Source organism: Lonchura striata, chromosome 3 (assembly GCF_050655825.1).
Source record: "Lonchura striata isolate lonStrDom1 chromosome 3, ASM5065582v1, whole genome shotgun sequence".
NCBI lineage: Eukaryota > Metazoa > Chordata > Aves > Passeriformes > Estrildidae > Lonchura > Lonchura striata.
The window spans coordinates 81,744,332-81,756,754 of NC_140705.1; the positions used below are offsets into that span (position 1 = coordinate 81,744,332).

The window sequence follows — 12,423 nt, forward strand, 5'->3', positions numbered from 1 at the left end:
GCAGAATTTTATAGTTAAAATCTCTTAGAGTACTTTAAATTAGAATGTCTCCAAATGAAGTTTTGGGATAGCCTTCTTGATGACATTTTTCAAGTGTTCTGAACTTGCACATTTAGAGCCAACCAATAACAAGAGGAGGAGGGGACTATAAATTAATTAGTGCATAGTTACCTGTGGTATGGTTTTGTTTTCTAATTCCTTTTAATTAATTGTCTATTGTTCACCTATGTCATTGTGTTGTGATTCGCTAATGACAATGGTGTCACTCTTCCCAAACTCCTTCTAGAGTGCAGGAACATCTCACCTGATTGGCTTTAACCTCTGTGGCCTTAGTCTCTGGCATGCTCTCTAGCTTGTTCCAGTGCTGCTTTCCTGGAACCAGGAACTGTTCTGCCAGAAGGAAGCCTGTGATTTATTTGAATAAATTCATGATTCTTGTGTTCTGTTTGTATTGCCACCAGGCTCTTGAATCCATGCAAATTGCAGGTTTTAAATACAGTTCAGAATTAAATTAACAATGTTTTGATTGTGTTACCTGTTTTTTGAAGGAAGTATAATGATGCTAGTTTCCAATTTATCTCTTTTGTGATAACTAAGTCAGTCTCAGCTTTCATATCTTCTTGGTAGTACAACAGAAATATTCCCTCTGTCAAATGCATGCAAGTAGGGGAGCCTTCAGATCAACTGCTACTTGAGATGTTTGCTCCCTGGCTAGAATTAGAAAGCACTGGACGAGTCATTCTTTCAGCCTGGTGCTGCAAACAATAGTAGTAACACAAAAAAAAAAAAAAAAAAAAAAAGGCATTGACTTCTGTGCAGATTTTTTCACTGGCACTTGACTATTGGAACTGCAGTATCATTGAAACAAATAATGAAGCATGCATCATCAAAAAGTCATCTTTGGATGTTCTCTGAGAGGAAATGCCTCCTTTGTGATACAGGGACGCAGCCAACTACAGCATTTTGCATAAGTGTGCATAAGCAGAGGCTGATACTGTACAACTTAAGTTTGTGGTAAACTTCTTTACAGAACCTTTTAAAAAACTAATGAGAGGAAGTGAGGTATCTCAAGTTTAGCACAAATTTTTCCTTGGAAAAGTGATGGAATCTTTCAGGAATGCAGGAATTATGACTATTCTCCTGTATGGAAAAAATGGTAAGGATGTTTTTGCTGCTGAGCAGTAAACAAAGTGATACACAAACTAATTTGACTTACTACCAAATGAATCTGTCAACGTCTGTGTTTTCTAATGTGTCTTAAATTCTCTTTGAAGTTTGAGGAAAATTGCTTATTTATGAGCTGTTTAATTTCAAGGAAATTCAAAATTGTTGTTTGCTAGAACTATTTTTTTTCCCCCTCCACTCTTGGGATCTGCTTGGGATGTACTTACTGTTCTGCACCAAGGATGTGTGGTTTGTGACTGAGAGAGGGGAGGTACAGGCTTCTTAGTGGATCTCAGAAAAGACCCACCCAGAAATGGCTTAATGGCTTAATGGAATAGGTGTTTTGAGAAGACAGAATAAAAAGATAAAGATAATGACAAAATCTCCCATCCCTTCAGGTCCCAGGAACGCTACTTTTGTATATTACCTAGACCTGGGGTGGATTTTCCCACAGCACAATGCACTGGTCCATAGAGTTGTTCTGACCATTTTGGTCATTTGAACAATTTGTTTTTCTGTCTTCATAAAAGAGTGAGTTATAAAGGCATTTGTTGTCAGGCCTTTCTTAGTGAGATCTCAAAAAAACCCCAAAACTGTGTGACTCACATCTTTTCTCTGTGCCTCACACTCTCCCTGTGCCTCTCTATCACTCTGTTTCACCCACCCTCATCCCTCACAGTACAGGACATATACCTGCTTTTATCTTGGGGTTTTATTACATTTTTATTCTCAGGTTTTTTTGTTTCAAATTACCTGGATATTTTGTATAACAGTGTTTGTCATAATGTTAATCAGATGTTTGAAGATCAGTCTGATAATTTTTCAGAAAAATCACCTTAAGGCCTATGCTTGGACTTTTTTCTTGATTTGTATCCTACTAATTCAACTTCTTGTAATTTCTGGAACAGCTCTTCTCATTCATCCCCTCCCCCAGTATTATGTAAAGTTAAACATTCCTTCTCAGTGACTTAGAGCACAAGTTGAAGGAGGAGCAGCTGAGGGAGGTGGGGTTGATTAATCTAGAGAAAAGGAGGCTCAGGGATTACCTTAGGGTTCTGGACAACTACCTGATAGAAGATTGTAGTGGGTTGGCCTGTTCTCCAAAATAACAAGTGACAGGATAAGAGGAAATGGCCTCAAGCTGCTTAAGGGGACAATTGATATTAGGAAAATGTTGTCACAGAAAGGGATGCCAAACATTCAAACAGTCTGCTCAGGGTGGTGGTGGAGTCACTCTCCCTGGAGGTATTTAAAAGGTGTGCAGATGTGGCATTTAGAGACATGGTTTTAGTGGTGGACTTGGCAGTGCTGGCTTAAGGGTTGGACCTGAGGATCTTAGTACTCTTTGGTTCTATGACTTCTCTGTAAATGATAGCATTGATTTATATGTATTTGTAGTGGTGAATAATGGACAACCTCCTTGAATGATTTCAAGCTTCCATCAATACATTGTGTCCAGTGAAAATTTTGAATGTGGCTCTTTTGTCTATTGACTTGATCAGTGTTTTAATTCTAGGTTTGATGAAATAATGTGGAGAGCTCCTTAGTTAGGAGAATTTAGAGAAATTAGTTTAATTTTCAGTTTTCAGGTATTGAAATTTAAAAGGAGGTTTATGCACTCTGTACAGATGAGTTAGTGTAGGCCTTCACTTAACATGGTAGAATATTTTCTGTAATAAGCATGATTTGGATTATGGGAAGTTTCATAATGGTTAGGATTTTTGGTTTCTATTGAGGTTTCCTTTGATAATTGCCTTTTAAAACCTGTTCCCCCATATAGTTTTTACCTTTGATGCCATTTGCAACTGCAGTATTTCTGTAGTTCTGTTTTGCATTTGTCCTGAAAAAAATTAGTAGTAGTAAAGCAAAATAAATATTCCTGTTGAATTTCACTGATTTCAGGTCCTGCATAAATACTGTCATAATTGCTTAGCAGTTTAAGTGCAAACCTGTCTTGTGACTTGAATTTAGCTGTATGCCTGTCCAGACATTATTCTTTTGTTGTCTGTGATGATTTTAGGTGGAGAACTGCATTTCCTTCAGATTGGAGGGACCTGCGATGACATTGATGAAGCTGATATACTTGTAGATGGATCCCTTACCAAAAGTGTAGAACAGTCATCAGAAGGCACTAAGCCCTTATCCAACCCTTCTAGTCCAGGCATTACAGGTAAATTGCACGTGTGTACAGGTAAATTGCACATGTATCAAAATACTTTTGTCATTTTTGAAAGCTGCATCTGAACATAACTTGCAATTATTTAATAGCATGTATTATATACATTACATGTATGTGGTTGCTGTGAATACTCTGAATTTGGATTTGTTTCTGTTGGAGGAGGAAGGAGAATGAAGCAGAAAAATCCAGTCTGCTCAAAGATAGGCTTGTTTACAGTTTGAGCAATGATCTCACTTCTCATTGCAGTGTCATGCAGCTAATGAGGTTCACATTTTGCAGTTAAAAAAGTTAAAGTCTTTGCTGTATTATTGAAGTTCAATTTCTAAAGCATTTCTGATTTCTTTGGCATTTTTCTGCCTCTGAAATTGAAAAGTAGAAATTGTTATAGTTGCAATGAGAGTGAATTTATTACTTCTCCAAGTCAGCCTGGACTGTTTTTCAAGATATTCTCTAGGTTTAGGCTTTGCAGCAAGGGTGGTATTTGTGTTGGTGTATTATTATCTCCTCACCTCAAGTGGTGACAGTAGTAGTCAGGTAGCAGATTTCTTTTGAAACCCATGATTTCTTTACAAGTGAAAACTTTTCCTTCAAGACACATTTTTAAGAGAAAATGCTCAAAATACTAGAAAATATACATGTCTTATTTTCCCTCAGGTTTGCTTGGTGGGAGTCCTTTGGTTGCTTGAGTTTTGTTTGGGGTTTTCTTGTTTAGGTTTGGGGTTTTTTGTCTGTTTTTGCTTTGGTTTGGGTTTTTTTTTGTTTGGTTGGGGATTTTGTATGTCTGAGGAAATCTGATTATCAATTTTTGGTTTCAGTTACGGTTCCTCCAGATGTTTGACTTCCTGGAATATTTTTGTTTTCAATACTTCAATAATGCCCTTGTTTCCTTGGTACAAGGCCTAAATATAAAGGCAGGAAGCCAAAATACTTGTCAAGGTCCAGTGTCTTTTAAGTGCTTAACATAAGACATGCTTGTTTTTCACTTATCCCTCTTTTAAAGTAAATTGGGAGTAAACCTTCAACAACATTCTAGTAATCCACCATAAAACAAGTCAATATTGATAATAAGAGGCCAAAGTAATGTTTTAAACAGTGATAAAAATGCCTAGTATTTCTGTATGTCTGTTTTCATGATTTTTTTTTTTTTATCTGAGTCAGTAGGGATATTAAAAAAAATGTTTAATCAGCCTTACATCTTCAAAGTATAGCTGGCTAATTACTTATTCCTTATGCCTCTGGCTGAATTCCAGACAGCATGCTCAGAGCTCTCAGTATTTAGAAAATTTATTCCAAGTGAACTGCCTTCAAAGGATACAGGCTTCAAGGCTGGGATGTTTGGTTGCTTGTGTTGGGTTTTTTTGTAGCTATTTTTTGTTGTTTGTTTAGGATGGTGCTTTGTGAGGGGGTACTCTTATTACTCTTTTTTAACTAAAAAACCTTCATACGACATGTAGTTCATTTTGCCTATAGCAGTTCTGATATATTTGAAACTATTTTTAATAGGATGTTCTGGAAAAAAAATCTATGTAGTAAATGAATGTATATGCTATAATTATTCAGGAGTTGATCTTTTGGTGGACCAGCCGTTCTCCCTTGAGACACTGACATCCCTGGTGGAACTGACCCGTTTTGAAACCTTGACACCACGGTTTTCAGCCACTGTCCCTCCCTGTTGGGTGGAAGTCCAGCAGGAGCAGCAACAGAGGCGGCATCCTCAGCATCTACACCAGCAGCACCACGGTGATGCAGCTCAGCACACTCGGACTTGGAAGCTACAGACAGACAGGTACCTAGGGGAACAGTGCATGAGGAATTGTGTGCATTGCTTCACTAGTTGCTGTAGCGTACAACCACAAATTTTATGCTATTTAATTGTTTTTAACTAGTGTACAAGTTTAAGAACGTACAGAGATGATAATCTCCATGTGGCAGTTTGCATTATAGGTGTTGGTGAGATTGCCAGAGACATTTTAGTGGACCTTGAAACAAATTGAAAAGTCAGGTTTTGAATTGGTGGAATTTTATTTGCCAAATGTGGCCATAACATTACACAAATAGACAAGCACATTTGCCAGAATTAGAGATTTTCTTGATACTTTCTGTAAAAGTCTGATTTACCCTTCTTATGTATATACACATTTTTAGTACATTATTTAATCAGAAAATGCAAACTCTGGGTGCCAGTGTGACTAATTAGTTGTCCTAAATTAAATTGTCTTGTAATTTACTTTAAAATATGAAGGTAGAATCTGGTTTTATGTCTATTCAAGTTAAATCTTTATATATGAAACATTTAAGCTGCTCCAGAGCCTTTGTAGTGCTAAAGTTTAGGCAGTATTTTCATTGATATGAACTGCACCAACATGGTATGTGTAGCAGGACTTAACTTTTTACACATGACATGAGAACTTGGAATTCCTCTGGGATCCTAAATACTATTACAGCAGTGTTACCGTCTCCTTGAAGGATTGATTAAAACCTACCTGAAGTAGCTTTGTGTAGTTTTTTTTTTTGGTGGAAAATGCTTGGAGAAATACAATATAGATAGAAATATTTTTTGTTTTATTAAGGGATGTGCATAAGATACTACAGGATTTATAGGTCATCTAAACATCTGTTCCACTGATGTGTAACGTTTGGGTTGTCATGCAGACTTGGAATAGCCATAGAGTGAAAATAATGAAATATCCAAAGGGTGCTAGAGAAGCTAGAGGTCATGTGTGGGGCAAATAAAGCATGTCATATAAACAGCTGAAAGATAGCTTGGGATAATGAAGCATTCCAGGTGTGAAAATATGTAATAGATGCAGGTGTTTCCAGAGCTGACACATAACAGGAGGTGGAGTTGCTTCAAACAAATATGCATAAGCTACAGTTGAAAACTTGCAATGCATTATAGGCTTTAAAGCCTTTAGATTTATCTTGTGGTTTTGCATTGTGTAAGTCAAATATTCTGTATGTAGCAAGTGGAAGGGATGTGGTTCCTTGCAAAATAACTTCTAGTTAAAACTATTGATTATCCAAATGTGTTCAGCAATGGTTGAAAAGTAAAAAACAATATGAAGTTACAATTAAGCAAGCAGTGAAGGTAATGGCTGTTAATTGGAAGGGGATAAGTGGAAAATTAACTTATGAATATTGTTTCATTAGAGGAAAAGAATTATGACTGCTGCTAAATAAAACAGGATTGTAAAGAGGAAAAGTTAGAAATTCTGGTTTAGTACTGGAAATCTTTGACAGCTGCTATATGACTCATGATGAAAAGTATTAAATTACAGTCCCTTTGTTCTTAGGGTAGAGTCTTAAGATTTAAAGCCATGTTAGCTCTTAAGTAAAAGTTACATGGCAAGAATAACTGATTGATTATTTTTTTGGTCTTTAATATAAGGTTGCTTTTATCTCCTTTTTGAGTGCCTCATACTGATAGCTATCACGATGTGGGGTTATAGTGTTAGATGGATGAGTAATGCAATTTGATATGGCAATTCTTTTGTTTCTCAAATAGACAGAAAGAGATAATCCTGTAACTGTATTTTAGAAAATGGCATTATATTACAATCCTAATTTGTTACTTTAAAAAGACTGTGCACAAAGGAAAAAGAAAAGCAGTGTGATTTTCCTTGCAAATTATCTAAATATCAGTATTGTCCCCTCATGTGTAATGTGACTGAAATGTTAAATGAGGTTAATTCTTGTAAAAGAGAGGTACATGAATTCTTAATATGCATTGATAAAACAGTGACATCTGAGTTTCCTGGCTTTATCTCAAATTTATGTAGGATGTATTCATCTTATGGAGACTTATTTGAAAATACGTGAAAGAAGGAAGAGCTAGAAAGTGATGTTTATTCATAGCAGAAGATAAGACAATGCAATGTTCTAGAAACAGAATGAATAAGTGTGTTGGAAAATACCTTGTAGTTGAGAATGATGGTATATTAGTGCTTAGAACACAGTATGGGTTGAATGTTTTTCTTTAGAAAGATGCTATTGATTTAGAAGGGTTTCAAAGATAGAAGAGTTCCTAAAAGACTTTGCATTGGGTTATCTCTTTAGGATAGATATGCTAATATGAGAAAATAACAAGGAAGTAAATTATTTGTTTGTTACTTTAAAGCTTTGCACATGAATAAAGGATGTACTTAAAGCAAACTGTGAGATATTAAAAGAAAACTTTAAAGGGGAGTCTTTTAACTAATAACAGAATTAGATTGTGAAGTTTATTGTTAGAGGTATAAGAAGGTCTCTTAACTGCTGGATCAATGTGAGACCTTAATGGAGATTCTTTATTCCATATGTGCCTATTGAGCATCTGCTGCTCAGTTCTGTCAAAAATAGATTTCTAGGGTAGACAAATAACAGTTATAATTCACTATGGCTGTGTGCATTGTATGCAACGCTACTGCTGCAGACAAAATGGTTTATTATTCATTTCTGGGTTTGTACCAGATCTTTAACTTAAACTGGATGAGCAGAATATTACTTTCTGTTTCAGAAGTCTGGCTCCTTTGGTTGTCTTACTTAGTCCATGCTTTGCATGACATTAAAAATCATCCCCAAACATCTCTCTGTTTGGCACTGGATTATGTGTTCTCCAGGCTAGAAGAAAGGCATGAGTGATTCTAAATATTTATTGTTACAGTTGCTAACAGAGGTTTTAGGGTTTTTTCCCCCCAGAACAGTGGGATAAATTTTCATTATATTTTACTTACCTGTGTTCTTTGTAAAGTTAGCTGAAAATTCTTCACTGTGCCTTCTTGAATCATAACCACAAATTCTATTGCTTCTGTCCATATTCCCTTTCAAAATCTCTGCTTTTCTATGCTGCTAGTTCTGGAAAGCTGGCATGCCATTTCATTACTTGTACCTGAAATCTCTTTTAAGTTGTATTACATGTGCCTGAAGGAGATCTGGCCATCAAGGATATTACTGTAAAGAAATAAATACATTTGCGCCATTCCTTAGCCTACTTTAAAATGTTTTTCTGCACAATACTTTGTGTAGCATGCTATTGAAGTTAAAATACCTATTTGTGAATTAGATATTACAAGGATGTCTCAAAAATATTTATAGCAGCATACTCAGTTTCTCAGTCTTCTCAGTTATACAGCTAAAAAAGTATATCAAAGTTACGTTTTAAAAAATTATTTATTGCTAAATTAAGGCGATCAAGTTGAGTTAGTTTAAAAATGTACACAAACAGGACAATTGACACATAATTAGAACTATTTTCATTGCTCTTTGGTTTGAACTATTTTTTACTATGGAATGGATCATCAAGGGCTCTCAGGTTTACACTTTCAGTGTAAACCAAACTTGTCTTCAAAACAAAAATGTGACTTAATAAAAGAAAACTGCACCCTTTTGCACAGCACAGGCTTCTGAGTGTGCATCTGATAGGAGGCACTTTTCATCCTGTATGAATTATCAAATGTGCTTTAAAAATGTTTTGAAAATAGTATTTTGAGTCTCCTATATGTTGATTTTGTACCATTGGAAAGTGACATTGTTAAGTGTTAAACAACGGATAAGGGCAACTTGAAAGAAATTACAAGGTAGGTACCTCTAATCATTCTTTTATACACTTCACAAATTGATAGATCTTCTTCTAGTGTTGTGTTTGGTTTTTTATTCTTGTACTTTTTTTTTCATGGAAGTAAGTAACTGGTATTTATAGTAATATGGAAACCATACTGTGATAAAGGTAATGGGGAATCTTTCCAATTCTGCTTTTATGTGAACATTACTTCTCCCCTGTCATATCAATTGTCAACTAAGGCAAAATAAGTTTTTCTTCTTGTTAAAGACAGTGTACGTAGATGCAGAATGGGCTGGGTGATAATGCCTGCGTGATAGGACTTTTCTCTGTACACTGCATCATTGTCTTCTTTTTTCCTGACAGCAACAGCTGGGATGAGCATGTCTTTGAACTAGTTCTACCAAAAGCCTGTATGGTTGGACACGTGGACTTCAAATTTGTTTTGAATTCAAACATCACAAACATTCCCCAGATTCAAGTGACTTTACTGAAAAATAAAGCTCCAGGCTTAGGGAAAGTCAATGGTAAGTCAATGTGATATATATCAGAAAAATTGCTTGTGATTGTGTAAGTATTTCACTTTTACTGATTCATTCTGTTTCTCAGTATCATGGGTTTTGTTTCAGTTATCAGTCTTGAATGTATATGGGGAGACAAACTGGGTAAACAGTTTCAAAATCTTGACACTTAGGCAAATAAATGTACATTGCTCAAAAAGACTGAACTCAGTTATAATTCTGTACTGCATTAATCCTACAGTTGTTAAAAATAAATTGTTAATTGTAAGTCATCCTAGAGATTGACTGATTAAACAAATGATACTCTTTTAAGATCTTGATTTAGTAAAAAAATCATACTAAATTATTCCAAGTCCTAGAAGAAGATTATTTGTCAGTGAGAAAATAGCAAGGCATTCTGTGATGGAAGTAAATAACCCCATGGTTTCCTTGAAAATTCTCTCATCATTTGGCTCATTGACTAAGCTATGTGGAAGCTGCAGTATGATTTCACCTTCTACTCCTTGCAGCTTTGACAGAGTAGACCAAAGTTAGTAATGCTCATGCCTTGGGAAGACTCGTAGCTCTCAGGGAACCTACCTATGAGGGGGTAGTATAAATTGAAAAGTCAGTTCTTTGACATGGAAGTGCCTCCACTGGGATTTTCCTATGATGAGAGCATTTGTTTCATGTCCTGCTCCTTGTCTGCTAGGCATGGAAGGTATTATATGCTGCAACTCCTTTTATTGAAGCATCAATTTCTTATCTTTATCTGGCCACCTCTTTTTCCAAAGCTTCTGGGAACTGGCTGTTTCAGAGAAATCTTGCTGTCAGATATTATTAAATTGCTTGCTGGATATCAATTGTGTTGAGGAGAATAGTAAGCATGATCATATAAGCCCTTTTTCCCTCCTTTTCCTATTTTTTTAAATTGCTCGGTAAGACCATCGCAATTAAACACAAGAGTAACAGTAAATTTCAAAAAGGAATGTAGGCATTTCAGAGATCATTAACATGCTTTCATAAAACTTCACTCTGTAACATCCCCCAGTTTTCAACAACAAAAAACGTGCTGGAGATGCTCTCTAAAATACTGTAAACTGGTTGTAAACTCAAGAAGAAAATATTCTGCCATAGTAATATTGTTTGAGAAATGCCTATTCTTGTAGGGCTCTAGGTGATTTAGATTTAACAGAAGTGCTATCTGTGCGAAAGCAACAGACAGCAGTCAACAGGTGTTTTATCAGTTTCTTCATTTTTTTTTTTTTAATCCTTGCTGTAGAAACTAAATTTTAACATGCAAAAGGAATTTGTTCTCTCAAAGAAAAAGCCAGAACAGATTGTCCATGTTTCTTTCCTAAATGGAACCTTTGTTTTCAGCATTATTTCAGTCCATTTGTAGATCTGGACGTCAGAAATAATCTGAAAATCTTCACCTATGGAATGAAACAATAGAAGAAAAGCTAAACTCTTTTCCTTAATGCTTCAATTTTAAACACTTCTGAGCAAACAGTTCCATGAGCTGGTAATTCCTTGAAACATTTGATTTAGCTGTGAACTAAATTGCCAGAGCTCTCTGTGCATGCTTTTCAGTGGAGCATACTGATCAGAAGACATGACAGAGCTCCTCCAGAAAATGACATTTCACTTCCTTTCATGCAATATACTGGAATTCACTTTTTTTTCTGTTACAAGGTAGAAAATGCATCGAATGGGGGGGGGGTCAAGCAGTCTAGAAAGGTCTGGGGAATGTGAGAGCACCTTCAAGGCAGCCTTGGCAAAGTCCTTTTTTATTCAGTAGGACTGGAAATCCACAACTAACCAACATCTTCTCCAAGTGTAACTGCATTGCAATTGTTTCCTTCCCTTTTTCAATTTCTTGAGTTTTGGAGAGGAACTTTAGTGACATTTGCCTTTTTTCTATGCATTATTGAATAAAATAATAGGACACTAATGATTTCATTATAAGGGAAGATAAAGCTAGGTAATTTATATCTGTGATAGATCTTAACCAAAATGTTCCAGTACTAGGGAGAAGTAATTTTCAACATTGTTTGATGGCTCTTAGAAATGTATAAAAACCCCAGATTGAAATTCTGTTAACTCCCCCCTCAACTTCTCTCCTTCCATGGGGAGAGAAAGGAGCTAAAATTTTAAGATAATGAGATGTAGGGAAGATGTGCAGGGCAAGTTTATTCCGTCATTTCTTTGTATGACAGGAGCCCTAGAAACAGTTAAATATGTAGTGTGTAGTAATGGGAAGGCCAGAGGCATAATTCTTCCGGTTGGGAATTAATGGTTTTTGTCTGGCAGTTAATTCACTGTATATACTTCTTGTTAATTTGCTTGCATGTCCTCTTCATCTATAATTCATGTGCTCCATTTAATTGGAAAAGGGCCTGTGTTTAAGTATTACCAAAATAATGTTTGATGTTCAGCAGGAGCAATCCAGTTATTTGAAGTTTAAATTACCAAACTTTCAGTACTGGAATCTAATTGCTTTGGAGTAATCGGCAGTTGATTATTAGGGGAAAAGAATTTGGGCAGTGTTAAAACAAAGCAGGTTCTTTACAGGTCATTCAGAAATACTATTATTTTAACTATTTGCTGCAACTTCGAACAGTATGAAAAACATATCTTTGTGTAATTGTGGGTTTGTATTAGAAATATTGCTGTGGGCAGAAAGTTGATCATTTTGCTATGAAAGCTACCACTTCTGTTTTTCCTGAGCCTTGAACAGTGTTTGAAATCATGCTATTTTATTTCCAGAAGCAGCAGTAGATAGACAAATTGCATTTCCTTTATCTCCAGCTCATAATATAGAAGTGGAGAGAAATGGAAAACCAGGACTGGTGGAATTCAGTGAAGAAATGCAGTATATGGATGTAGAGGAACCACAATGTAAGTTTTGTTGATCTTCTTATACTTCAGTTAGAATAGGACTTGCTTTAATGATAAATTTCTTGTTTTAATGATAAATTTGAATTCCTCTGAAAAATTTATCAGACATTAAAATATGTTCTCAGCTGTCTTCAAAGTTACTT

General features: G+C 35.7%; 1 protein-coding gene across 9 annotated transcripts in view; it reads left to right on the forward strand.

Annotated features, from left to right (window-relative positions):
• Window positions 1-12,423, forward strand: part of BIRC6 (baculoviral IAP repeat containing 6) — a 170,025-nt gene that overhangs the window by 32,615 nt on the left and 124,987 nt on the right. For 7 of the 9 annotated variants that reach the window (XM_021548327.4, XM_085575516.1, XM_085575518.1 and 4 more), the window contains exons 11-14: window positions 3,185-3,334; window positions 4,904-5,129; window positions 9,246-9,406; window positions 12,149-12,280. In XM_021548327.4, coding sequence (XP_021404002.3) covers window positions 3,185-3,334; window positions 4,904-5,129; window positions 9,246-9,406; window positions 12,149-12,280 — 669 coding nt within the window. The remainder of the gene's footprint in view (window positions 1-3,184; window positions 3,335-4,903; window positions 5,130-9,245; window positions 9,407-12,148; window positions 12,281-12,423) is intronic. The other 2 variants (XM_085575514.1, XM_085575515.1) reach the window with 1 other exon arrangement.